The 14,075-nt window shown below is 39.4% G+C and overlaps 1 protein-coding gene across 15 annotated transcripts in view; it reads left to right on the top strand.

The window, feature by feature from the left end:
- LIMCH1 (LIM and calponin homology domains 1) overlaps nt 1-8,573 on the top strand; it is a 282,053-nt gene extending 273,480 nt beyond the window's left edge. For 14 of the 15 annotated variants that reach the window (XM_075930515.1, XM_075930516.1, XM_075930519.1 and 11 more), the window contains 3 exons: nt 4,032-4,140; nt 6,112-6,214; nt 8,287-8,573. In XM_075930515.1, coding sequence (XP_075786630.1) covers nt 4,032-4,140; nt 6,112-6,214; nt 8,287-8,312 — 238 coding nt within the window. In that variant the 3' untranslated portion in view covers nt 8,313-8,573. The remainder of the gene's footprint in view (nt 1-4,031; nt 4,141-6,111; nt 6,215-8,286) is intronic. The other variant, XM_075930518.1, reaches the window with a different exon arrangement.
- The last annotated feature ends 5,502 nt before the right edge of the window (nt 8,574-14,075 follow it).

Genomic DNA, 14,075 nt, shown 5'->3' with positions numbered 1-14,075 from the left:
TTCAGAATTGGGAGTTTGTAACTTTGTTAGTGTTTTTGCAGTGCTTAGCAAAATGGGCCCTGATCCTGAAAGGGCCCTGGTCTTTCTGGCACTAGGGGTATGTCTACACTGCCATCCTAGTTTGAACTAGGGTGGCTAATGTAGGCATTCGAACTTGCAAATGAAGCCCGGGATTTAAATACCCCAGGCTTCATTTGCATGTTCCCCGGGCGGGCGCCATTTTTAAATACCCATAGTTCGAACTACCTGCCTGCGGCTGCACGCAGCACGGACTAAGTAGTTCGAATTAAACCTTGAATTAAACCTGCAAGGAGGTTTAACAGTAGTTCAAATTAGGAGCTTTAATTTGAACTACCTAGTCCGTGCCGCGTGTAGCCACGGGCAGGTAGTTTAAACTACGGGCATTTAAAAATGGTGCCTGCCCGGGAACATGCAAATGAAGCCTGGAATATTTAAATCCCAGGCTTCATTTGCAAGTTCAAATGCCTACATTAGCCATCCTAGTTCGAACTAGGGTGGCAGTGTAGACATACCCTAGTGTATTAACAATACTAAGCACAGGTTGAATCTCTCTAGTCCGGCAACATCTGTGGTCTGGCATGACTTTAGTTAGCTGGATGTCTACCTGTCATGGGCGTAGCCAAGTTCCCACAGCACTGTAAAGTTTGTCTGCAGATGCCAGTCCTGGCTTTCAGTGTGCTGTGCTGTTGTTTAGCTCTAATTTACCCCTACATATCTGCTAAGAGCCCAGTAAGCAATGGAAATGTTACTAATGCCAATAGGTGCAAGCATGGTTTTTATGCTTTATCTATTTATTTCCTTGTGCCAATACAGTAAAGTTGTGTAACAACACTAACACTTTTATGAAGAGAGATGATAAGCCATGGATAGGCATAGGCTTATATAGTGTGTATCAGTATAGTCATATATTATTAAGCTATATTTCAAGCATTGTTCCATTTATTCACCTCAGCAAAATAGAACTAAAAAGAGACCCAATTGCTACAATATTCACCTCCCATAGTTTGCAAATTCTCTGGTTCGGCACCCATCAGATCCCGAGGGTGCCAGACTAGAGAACTTCAGTCTGTAGTAATAAATCAGCCATTGCGGGGAGGTAGGAGAGAAGTTTCAAATGAATGCTTTGACATATGCTTGGGCAGGGATAAGACATAACATAATAAGCTACAGAAGAGTGTGCATATGTAACCCATCGTTGTATAGCTCAGCTATAATATGAGAGAAGACAGGCAAATGTCTCTCTATCTACCGGAAAAGTGCATTAATGCACACCTTGCACTAGGCTATTGCTACTGGAATATTGCTTACATTTTTACATTAAAAAAATCTTAAAATATTGGTTTTGGTGTTTATGCAATATAGCCTTCCACTATGTCAAGAACTTCCTAATAAAAGGAAAGAGAAAAGTAATAGGAACAAGATTATAAATAAACACATTCTTCCATCACTTTTTAGCTGCCCAAAGAGAAGCAACAATCAGATGATGGCAATAGAAGGTGGGCAGAATTCTAAAACTAACAAGGAAAAGTTTTGTGCTTAGTTTCAAAAAGTTGGTCTTAACATCCCATGAACAGCCACACCTATACATACAAATATCATGGACCTCAAATCTAGAGATCTTTGAAGAGTCAAATATTGCTATATAATAGAAGGATGCTGTTTAACTGGCCCAAGATCATCTCAGAATATTCCCATGCAACCAGAGAGGAAGCAAGAAATGAAAGTCATCTCAGTACTGTAAAGTAGTCTCAATATATATTACATTCTCAAAACAGATGCCATATCTACATGGATTAAACCATTTTTTAAATAAATACCACTTTAGGTTAATGTGATTAGGAATTACCAATTGTTGCTAAGATGCTGCAATTCATAAATAACTAGGATGAACCAGCCTCTGGATTACAAGCAATGTAAAACATTTAAATCTCTGCATTAAAATGCTTCAGAGAATCAGTTCTCCTACAGTGATCAAAAATAGTAGCCATAGATAAAAGGGAAAAAAAAGCAGTTAATCTTTTCTGGGGATACCTGGCAAATCCATTCCCTTTTTTAAATCTTTAGAAACCCGATTTTCAGAAGTGCTGAAAACATGCAGCTCTCACTGATTTTAAGGGGAGCTTCAGATGCATAGCCTGAAAACCAGGTCACTCTTTGCAGACTCTTTGGGCAAGAACTATATGCACTTTGTGGGAATCTCATACCCAGTCCTGGTTCCTTTCAACTGGGTAAAAGGGGGCTGGAGCAGTCTTACAGATGCTCTAAAAGCCTCTGCTCCAGCTGTAGAAGAATTCCCTCAGCAAAGAAACTGAATAATACGGTTGCAGGGATCTTCCAAAGATTCCTGTTCAAGTCCCATCACAGGAGGCATCCTTGGGGTGGAGGGGCATGTAAGGGGTGGGTGGGCATGTAGTTGCCAAGAGGTAGGCAATGTTGAAATGATTCTGGGCAGCTCTAGCTGGCCAACCATAGGCTTACTGAGCTATCCAAATTACACCAGGAATGTTCTGCCCTCTGCAATAGCCCACGATTGGGAAGGCATAAAGATGGCTTAAAGCCATCTTAACCCCACTACCACATGGGTTGCATAGACTCTCTTGCTGTGTTATCTAGCACAATGCTAAGCACACCGAGGGCAATTGCTTAAAATGTATTGCAGCTAGGCTTTTTGGGGTTACATTTACAAACAGGCAGAGCACACACTTTAAAAAAAATCCAAAAACTAATCAAAATCTGGGCAAAATACTGCTTTCAATTTTCACATTCTTCTTAAAACTATTGTAAACTTCACTGAGAAAACAGAAACATGGGGTAGGCCTGGGGCATATTCTGAAATTGTAATTGCATTTTTACCATTTTAGTCTTCTAATTGTCTTCAAATTAAGTCTGTGTATTTTAGTCTTCAAATTAAGCCTGTGTATTCAAACACAATTAATTTTGAGATTTATTTAAAGGCACTTTGCAGAGTACAAGATGGCTCAGTGGGATAGAATGCCTTTCTCCTCTAGATCAAAGCTAGCCTACTACTTGTAGTAATCATAAGTAATTACCACTTCATAGATATTTTTTGTTGGCCTAATATACCCTGAAATATTTTGGAAATCTAGTTCCGAGAAGACCTGAATCTACAACTCTAGATAGAAGCTTCATCATAATCACTAGCCTTAGTTGGGAGTATTAACAGAGGCACCAGGTATTAGGGTTGAGAGATCTCTGAAGAATAGGATGTAGAGGTCAAGGTTGAGACACAGATTGCCATGTTTTGACATTCATTACCACTTCTGTTATTGCTAATAGAGTTCTTCAGTGACTTGTGTGACTCTGACATCTTCCAGGAGTCCTAGACATTCACTAAAAGTTAAATTTAAAAAGCCTACATTGTGATGTTTAATTCTCATTTGCCTGAAAATTCAGTTGGTCAAGGGATTCTTAGATTAAAAATACTTTAAAAATGGATTTCACTATAGAATCTAAAAATAAAAACAGACTGTTTTACTCTGCAAATTGGGTTGTCAGGAAAAGAATTAAAAGAAAAAAAGCAAAAGAGGAAAAATGTGTCACAGTTCTAGGTTTGAAACAAACACTTGAGAGGATTGGAATTGTATTAAAAAGGGGTTTTCTGTCAACACTGGTAAAGTGAACCATTCACTTGCGAGGGATTTTTTTCTGATTGCAGAAACAGTTGCTTGAAAAAAGGTAAAAGTAGCCTAATGACACCATGGGTAAAATTTTTAAAACTGCCTAAGCAATTTGGAAAGCTTAGTTTTCAAAAATGTCTTGGGCATTTAGGACCCTACGTCTCATTGAAAATCAGAAACTGAGGTAGAGCGGTGCAATGGCTTAACCCAGAGCACGCAGTGAGTCAGTGGCAGAGTCAAGATTATAACTCAAGATCCCCTGACTCCAAATATTTCACCTCTAGACCAGCTCTTAATAAAACTGCATTAACATTTGTTAGCACTCTGGACACATTGCTCTTAATTTAAAAAAAAAACTATATTGTCTTTTAGGTCTGTCAGTGGAAAGAAACTATGTTCTACCTGTCGGCTTCCTCTTGGAAAAGGAGCTGCCATGATTATTGAAACACTTGGTCTATATTTTCACATTCATTGCTTCAGGGTATGACTTCATTATTATCTTGGTTGCTTTAAAAAAATGTAATGCGACCTATGCCATGGTTACTGTGGAAAGATAGCATGTTGTAATTAATGATCATGAATACTGGAAATGGAAGGAAGATATTCCACACCACTGTTATGTATTTGTATTGAAGTGGAGTTGGAATTGTGTACATTTTGTTTCTGTCCTATTCGGTAGTTACATCAATGGTTATATTAATTGCTAATAAACCACAGGTCTTGATTCAAGTAACTATGCATATATTGTTCCACAATTCTCAGTAACAGAAGTTAGGGACACTGGTTAATGTCCAGTTTACATGTCATTTCCCAGGTATATAATAATAATAACCAAATTAACCTTGTAAAGTATTTGTGATCAACTCTCTCCACCCATACATTTTCAAGTGATCTTGGAGAGCTTTCACTGCTCAACATTTTAGAAAAATGATACAAGAATTATGCACTATCCATTTAGAAATGGTTATAGATAAATAAAGCACCTCCCACTTTAATATGTTGTTTTACACTTTATCTTGTAAAGTATATGTTGGCTGTTCCACACACCTGAGATTCAGATGCAGGACAAATTCTATGTCAATGTTTGCTGTGACCCAATCACTGAAGTTTGAAACTGTGTTGATAATTTTCTAGAGAGCTGAATTTGACCAGACTTCTTACTAATTAGATACCAAACCAGTTTCAGATCTCTGTTTAGATAGACTTTAAGGGTACATCTATACTACAGGGTTTTGTCGACAGAAGTTTTGTCGACAGATACTGTCGACAAAACTTCTGTCGACAAAGAGCATCTAGACTACATCCAGTTCTGTCGACAAAGCAAGCCGCTTTGTTGACATAACAGTGTGGACGCAAAGGACAGTGTAGATGCAATAATGCCTTCTATCGACAGAACTCTGTCAACAAAAGGCATTATTCCTCGTAGAATGAGGTTTACATATGTCGACATAACTGCCGAGTTTTGTCGACATTATGTCGACATAACTCAAAGGCAGTGTGGACGCAGGTATAGTTTTGTCGACAAAAGTCCACTTTTGTCGACAAAACCCTGTAGTCTAGACACACCCTAAGTGTTGGATGGAAGAAAGATGGATTAAACATTCCATCACTTGGTCCCCTTTCAAATATTTGTGCTAGTATTATGTACTTGGTAGTTTGTGATCCTTGTGTTACATGCAAATGATTTTTAAGTTTTGCTTCTTCCTAGTGCATATGGGGGGAAACGATTAAAATTGCAGTGCCTCAATGGTGACATTGACCAGGTAGCTGAAAAACTATTGCAGATTTTTTTAAACAACATCTTAAAATATCCCATAAAACCCAAATTGCTGTGCTCAACCTTTACTTTGTAAAGGAGGTAGCATATAAGTAAAGGTGGGAAAACTTGTTCCTCTCAATCAAAAACCAGAGCTAACCTTCTGCCTCAGAAAGCGATATGCATGCAGGCCTTTTCCAATGTCTTTGTGAATATGCTTTTCTGATTTTCAGTAAGACCTTTCTCAGGCAAAGGAGTTTAACAGAGACAGTTCTTTTGGTATTTCTCAGTCAGCTAAGCTAGTGATTTCTAGAAATCTCATTAGAACACCTGCTCTCAAAATATCTCTAGCCTGCTTTACACAAAACACATTCAGATAAGCATCCAATAACTGTCCTCATCTTTGCCACCTCTGAGCTGCCTGAGGTTTGCATGTTATAAAGGGCTCCATTCTATTGTAATGTCTCGGGCAAAACCCTAATTGATTTTAATGTGCATTTAGTCTATGTGAAGACTTACAGGATCAAGCCCTAAACATAGCCTGCTCTAAAAACCCTGCTTTTAGACCACATGAAATCTTGTTTATCTCACAAAGAACTCATTAAATGAAAATCTAAACATTGGAAAGAACAAGACAGGAAAAAAAGTAACCTGTCCCATCAACTTTCCCCTTCTCCATTCTTTTTCATCTAATAGTGTGGAATTTGCAAGGGACAGCTTGGAGATGCAGCAAGTGGAACAGATGTCAGGATTAGAAATGGTCTTCTCAACTGCAATGAGTGTTACATCAGATCCAGAAGTAAGTACCAGATTACATTTTAAGATAGATGTCCATATTGTTTTTCCTTCCACAGTACATTCTAGAGTTAATCTTGTCATTTTAAGTGAATACCTATTTTTTTTCCAACAACTGTGCATATGTTCAGATGTAACGTAACAATATGAAATTGTTGCTACTATCCGTTGCATTCAAAATTCTCACTCTATCCCTCCTTTATTTTAGTTTTGTAAAGTAATGTGTTAATAATGTTTGGTATTCTAAACTTTCTCAGTTTTAATTGCTATTCATATTTTTGAAAAAATGGGAAGTGTCACTGTCAGTCTTAACACACTCATCACCAGCCTTCCCCACTTTGATCTTCTGTCTGATCAAAAAGGGGATCAAATCCTGTGAATATTGCTCTTTAATTGGCAGAAGAGTCCCTGTTAAGCAGAAGTAGACATCCCATCCCACCTAATGTCTAAATACCTGGCCCTTGCAGCAGATTCAGACCTTGTATGTCCTCGAGATTCCTGTTCTTGGATCTCTCACTTGTCATTGGAGAGTGTAGATACTTCTGCTTGGGATAGTCCAGGTTGTATTCCTATCTACTATACCATCTACAAGTGATTGATATCAGATCGATATAGAATTTTAACCCCTTTTCTTCCTTTCCCTCCTCCCTGCACAAAAAAGTCTAGCTGTATAAATCTAGAGACAAATATATTTCAGTCCACAACTTGTACTCATAATGTATTAATTTTTGAGCTTAGAAATAATTCCATATTCTTATAGATAGAGGGTGCTGTTGCACAGTCTCTCGTTCATTTGTACAATTGCTTTTATTTGTTATGGAACTCTTTTAGGCATCTTATATCAAACCAAACAAAATTAGAAAATTTATAAATACTTCTTCATGTTTAGGGACTTGATCATACAAACTCTTACTAGGTGCTAAGTGGCTGGGGGAGAACCAGGGCTGCCTGCCCCCCGAGGGGAGGGGGAGTTGGTGAGTCAGGGGGCACAATCCCCTAGTATTTTCAAAATTTTGTAGGTGTTTTCTCTAAACTGAAAATTGGCCTCTTTCTGCAGTATCTCTGTTCAGGAGATTTTCTTAATTCAAAATTTTAAAAAAGTTTCCATTTGTGCTTATGTTCAGAAAGTGGACAAAAAGTCCAAGTTAGCGGTTCTAGAGAGATTGATTTTGTTGGCATTCAGTGGTTGAAATGATTTATCTATATTTTGTGTGGCTTTTATTTATATATAAAAATTTGGAAGACAGCTTGTCTATTTGGAAATGTGTCTGAAATAGAGAACAGGTTGCTGCCATGTTAGTGCTTCTGCCCTAACCAGAAGTTGTGCTGATAAGCGGCTGAACGGGGTGTGGATATACTCACAGCTGCCTACCATAAGTTTGCCTAAAGCTCCAAATTACTTTTTCATAATGAATACATCAGTTTAGAGACTTTAAATAAAAATACTTCTATCAATGTGACTTCTGTTCAATCTAGGGAGAAAACTAAACGGCCAGGCTAGTCTTTTAAATTAACAGTATCTTATGGCTAGCTTATGTTTTTAAAACAATAGATTAATACAGATGAAATATTCTTGTCCATATCATTAATGTTATAGATGTGACAAAAGTTCTAAGGCAAAGTAGGGAATCCTCCTCTTTAACTTGTGTGTTGTCTGGCTACAGAAGGAAGCTGCTTCTTATCATTGTGTGCAGTCATGTAATGCAAAATTGGCACAGTGGTATCAGCGAAAGATAACCTATCAACCTTTGCCATGTTGTTCAACCAAAGTATTTTGTTATCATAATTTTGTGTGTAAATAGACTGGAAGTGCATGCAGAATGTGCCAGCAATGCAAAGGAGATCATTTGTCTTTCAGGCATAAAGAATATATTCCTGCTAGGCCAATATTTATATCCTTTTTTCTCCCTCTGGGTTGATACCTAATTTATACCCTTAATTGGCAGTCAAACTAGCTTTACTGAGGTGTACAAATCATGTTGGGATTAAAAGTCACATGATGGAAACCCTATCTATTCCATTGTTTCAAGATTTGTCACCTTTTGTAACTGTTACTGTGTTATTTTTTTAATATAGCTGCTGGACAGCCAACAACATTGTGACAGGAATTTCAGTCCTAAACATTTACTGCAAGAAGGAACTTCCCCGTCATGTCCCTGGAGCTACTTCCAGACAATCACTTGTAAGAGCTCATATCCGTGGACTTCATAGCTCCCATCTCATTTTGTAATACTTATATAAAAGGCTGCATCTGCTATTTTAAAGCACAGTCTGATTTTTTCCCTTAATGAATTTGCATAATGTGGATGAAAAACATTTGGTAATTCATATCCAAAGTATTATTAAAGAAGAGACTTTTCATATTTGCAGATCTATTTGATTTAAAATCTGTTATTTTACTCTTTTGAAAGTCAAAAGATTCAATAAATCTATTTTGTTTTTATATTTCAAGGTATTAAAATTAAGTTTACAGAACCTTTATGGATGTTCTAGAATATGTCAATTTGAGATGAGAAATTATTTAAAGATAGCATCTTAATTAGTGCATTTGCAAAACTAAACATCACAAGTTACTTTTCTGTTATTACTGAAACTATAACTTTTTTACACAAAGACACTAGTTTAATAATACATGCTATAATTCTGAAACATTTTGTTTTATATTACTTTCAGTGGATGATAGGCATTATACAAATAATTTATTGCACCTTTAGCATTAGGATTTTTTTTCAGTGTGTGTATACATCAAGTAATGTTCAACATTATCGCTTAATAATCTATCAAATAAAGATTTGTTCATTAAGCCGGAAAGAGTGTATTAGCAAATGCAAAAATCCACAGTCGGATCATAAAGGAAAAATCCTTCTGTGTATGTACAGAATTATACATTACTACCAAATTCTTGGGGGGCTGATGAGGATGAAGCTGAATCTGCTGGAGGTGTGTTGGTGGTACAGCTAAGGGGATCTATTGGCTTGCATTTTCTCATGGTCAGTAGAATTGTTACAAAATAATAAGATTTTATGAATCTCTTAATAAGATTCTATACAGTAGAAATATATTTACAAAGAAACAGGTTGATTTGGGACCCATAAAGGGTCAATATAATTAAAATGTGTCAAACAATAAATAGTCATGATTCAGTGCAGTACATCAGTGATCTTGAACCTATGTTCCTTTTATGTACAATTCTCATTGCACTATGTGGGATTTATGAATGTATTAGGAATGCAGGATGAGGTCCAATCTGTAACACTTTACAAAACAAAACAAAAATCAAATACTAAGCACATTTGAATCAGTTGCACCCGGTGCACTATAATGAGTATATTTTCCAATGAGTGCATACCACTGGAGGTTTGGGTAGAGATCAAGAGTATACCTTAAAGTTTATAAAGTTTAGCTGACACATTACCCTTGAAAAATATTACAGTACTGGTTTCTAACCGTATACTACATGGTGAATTTCAGCAGGCTGATAAAGAGAAGTTATTCAAAAGCATCACACTTTTAGCCACTTCAGATGCTCTTTAAAATGGGGGGAAAATCTATTTATTCTGCCTTAAAACCTTGGTCAACTAAATTAAGAGATTCCTTATTGTATGTGACAGAATGTGTACACATCCATTGTCTTTTGATGTGTTAGTAAAAGGAAATAAATGGATATTAGGTAAGCAATAATTTTTTCTAAGTGTTTATATAGATAGCATCTATTTATTTAAAATGCTAGACAGTTCTTCGCATGCAAGTTGCATGCTCATGCAGAAATACTTTGTCACTGAAAACATTTGTACAACATTGTAATTTCAAGACATGGTTGCTGTCTAATAGAAAGTTACATATTATTTCATTAAAACTGTGCCTTAGAAAATGCGAAGCTGTTGCACACAGTGGTGACTTATTGATGCAATAAATCCCAAGAGTAAAGCTCACAGGACTTCACATGGGGGTTATTTAAAAAAAACAACTACATAACTAATAAAAAAGTAAGTTTTGGACACATACAGCAACATCCAGTGTTTTGATTAACCATTTGCATGATTTACTGTTAAATGTTTTGATAACCATGATGTTTACATGTTTACACTTTGCATGTTGTCATCATAATACTTTATTGCAAATAATGTATAATATGAAAATTCAAAATACAGATTTTTAAAAAGACTTTTACATCTAACTCCAACTGTTACACTTAGAGTTTGTGAATATATTATATTCTGAGTCTAATTTTTAAAATGTGACTTCCATTTTTGCATGCTTGTGTATGATAATTTGATATTAATCATTAGCACTTATCCACACAGGTGTTAAAATTTAGATGTATAAATGTGTGTACAAGTATTGGTTGTCACACAGGTCTGGTCTGCTTCTAATGAAGTCAGTGGTAACTCCCAGTGCTTTTTGAAGAAGCATGATTGGAGCCAAAATGCATGTTCAAGTTGGAGTTTTTATGTGCAGAGTTGCAAATGCACAAATGCCTCTCTCACTGAAGCCTCTTGAAAATGTAGCCCCTTTTGCCCATATTTTCATGGGGCTAATTATATATGTACCGAAACTGAAGTGAAACAGTACAAACCAGCATTCTTAGTCCATGCAATATTTTTCCATGTGAACAACTAGTCACCAGTGCAGAATATTTTCTCGATTCTAATTGCCAATGGTTTGTTTATATTTGATTTTTTTTTTCATTTGGAGCCTGTCACTTGGCAGTTCAGTCAGGCTAAGGCCTAGCTTTTTCCAATTCAAACATAAGGTTGAAATCCTTTTTTTGTGGTTGCAAGAAAAATGCTTTATTACTCTGAGCTACCATGTACATGTTTTGTTTCACAAAGCGATGTATTATTGCTGAACAAGTACAATGTAACATTTTTAGCTCTTGCAAAGACTTGTTTATCACTTTGTTACTCCAGAGAACATGGATAACTGTCATAACCATTTTATTATGTATTTCGCTACCAAACTTTCATAGTGTTTATTCTTATACCTGCTCTATAGTGTTATTGATGGAGTACATACTGTAGCTATCTAGATATGACATAATGGTTGGTGAGCTAAAAGGGATCCACCTTATATGCAAACCTAATCAAGGACAAGAATTACTGTCCTAGTTGGGCTAATGGTCAACTATACAGTTACGCTAATCTTCACTTAAAATATTTATTCTAAAATGCCTCTGGAAAGTAGGAAAAATTGTCTAAAATGCAACAGCTTTTATAGTTAATGTATGTTTCTAAATAAAATGTTGAATAAATCTGGTGCAGTGTTGATTGGTCTTGTTATATTTAACTTCTTTCTTTGGGAAGGGCAGTAAGTATCTGCTCTGTTCTCTCCATCCCTAAGTCCCACCACGCTCGGGGAGCGCTAGCGGCCCTACGTTCTGCCCAGGGATTGAGCACCCTGCGATGGGAAACCCTGACCGGGTTGCTGCCTGGCGCCCGACTCGTGCCCGATCAGGGGCTGAACGTGCCTGCTGCACTGAGCGGAGACGCGGGGCTCTCAAAGCCCATCCAAGCTGTCCGCTGGTCTCTCTGCGCAGGGCTTTGGCTCAACCCAGCTTCGGCAGCGCCCTCTGTGTGACGCCTCCGGCCTGCGCTAAGTGGAGCTGCGCGGCCCGACAGTGCGCGCCCTCCTGCGCCCCGCGGCGCTGCGAGCTGCCTGAGACCCGCGCCGCTCCCAGCGCAGCCGCCCGCAGGCACGATGCTTGCGAGTGCGGCTGACGGCCACCGGGGGCCGCTGTAGCGCCGGCAGTGAGGCCACCCGACTACAGGCTGCCTTGAGCTGCGGCAGGACAGGGGCTGGGGGTGAATCGGGGCGGTGGAAGCTGACGGGCCAAGGCAGGAATGTGGCTCCCGTCCCGGCGCCCACTCCCACTCTACTGAGTAACCCTGGGGCCTGCCGGTGGGTGCGCCGCCTCTGCCTCTCCCCAGGGACTGGCCTCAGCCTGGAGCTGCCCGGACCTCGGCGGCTGCCGGAGGCTGGGCGGGGCAAGCAGGAGATGTCCCCTGAGCCCAGCTGTTTTTCCAGCACTTCCACTGGGGTAGGGCTGGCTCTGAGAACCGCGCTTCGTAGGTGGGGCCCTGCTGTCAGTGGCGCCCTCTGGGCCCTACAGCGGTACAGAGACAAGTAGCGTGTCCGCCTTTCCTGGAGCACTGAGCTACTCCGTGAACTGCTCTGCGTGGCAGCCCATAGCCAGCAGTGCTCTGCTGCGCTTAGCCGCCGGCTCCAGCCTTGCTTCCCCCAGGCCCGGCGCGGCAAGAGACGTGTTGGGCTTTTACACGTTCCCCTCACTCAGCCGGCGGGAGAGCCAACAGGCAGTGCTGCTGTTCAAGACACTACTAGGAGGAGGACTCACTGGATGCTCCCTCCTCGGGACGCAGATTCCTCTTCCCTCTCTTCAGGGTAGCTGGGCAGCCCAGGTAAGTGAAGTCAAAATGTACAACGTGCTCCATTTGTCCTGCTTGCATCCAAGCAACCTTTAGAAGAAAAATTCGGTTGTTGTGCCGAATCTGAGGATCCTCACTAGAGCCGTGAAAACATATGGCCCAAATCGCTTCAGTTTCCAAATGATAAAACTTTTACATCAGACAGCAAATAGTAGATATTCTCTAGCATTGACAGGCCAAAGCATGTTTTATCCTATGTCTGGTTTCCAGGAATCCACTAACTAAAACATAATGAACTTTCCAAGAAATACTGTATCTTTCATTGGATTTGCGGTTGTAGAGCTGGTCACTAACTAAAAGCATTATCTAGAACACATTCCATTTTCAGTGTGACAATAACAAGACGGATTGTAGCAGTCACAGGCACCAACTTTCCAAAGTGCTGGGGAATGCTTGCCCCCTAGCTCTGACCGAGGCCCCCTCCCACTCCACCCCTTCCCCCAAGGTACCACCCCTGCCCCTCTTCTTCCACCCTCTTCCAACCCTCCCCCATACACACACCATGACCTTGTTACCCCCTCCCCAGCACGCTGTGAAACAGCTGTTTGCAGTGGGTGGGATGTGTGGGCTGACAAGGAGGGTGGGAGTTGCTGATTTTCAGGGCCTGCTGTTGAATGGGTGACTCTATGGGGAGTGGAGGAAGTTGATGGGGAGCTGCCATTGGTTGTTCAGCACCCACTAGTTTTTCCCCATAGGAGTTGGCACCTATGGTAGTAGTCTTGGACTTGATGAATCTAAATCCCTTTATAAAGAAGTTAAAACTTGAGAGTGGCTCTAATTTACAGAGCAATAGTAATACCCTTGACAGACGTTGAGAAATGTCTGGGTATATGTGCATGTCCATAAAACAGATTCCATAGCCTGGGCTCCACAAACCTCCATTTCCTCTAAAAAGTGTTTTTTCCTTCAGTCTTTGATATACTCAAAGGATGTTCACAAAAGGACACTCAGTAACAGCCAACTAGTTTTATATGGCTCACATGAACCCATTTTCTGAATGACATGCTCATCAATGCCTCCATATTCCCAGAGGTGACAAGAGTAACACAGTTACTACTACCTAGCTCCCCAGGTCTATGGATTCATAGATGCTCATAGAATATGCAATGAGTGTGAGATCGACAGACTCGTGAACTCATTGCATTGTGTCCAGCAATATTTTCCAATCTAGGAGTTGCTACAACCAAATCTCAGATCAAGATGTTCCTAACAAAAGAAAGATTCTTGCATCAACCATATATCTCAAAACCAGAAGCTTTCCTGGTTTGGTGTCCAGAGTTTCCAAATGCCAAGGTAATCATGAATCAAAATAACTCTATGGACACTTGGTTGCATCTAAGCATCAACCTCCGCAAAGCTTTATGGTGCTTAGTCTTTAAACCATTCCTCTATTCTTATTAAGAATTATAATTAGCTGTACTT

This window comes from Pelodiscus sinensis, chromosome 5 (assembly GCF_049634645.1).
Source record: "Pelodiscus sinensis isolate JC-2024 chromosome 5, ASM4963464v1, whole genome shotgun sequence".
Classification (NCBI taxonomy): Eukaryota; Metazoa; Chordata; order Testudines; family Trionychidae; genus Pelodiscus; species Pelodiscus sinensis.
The sequence above is the reverse complement of the archived record's forward strand: the minus strand, read 5'-3'. Positions and strand labels throughout refer to the sequence as shown.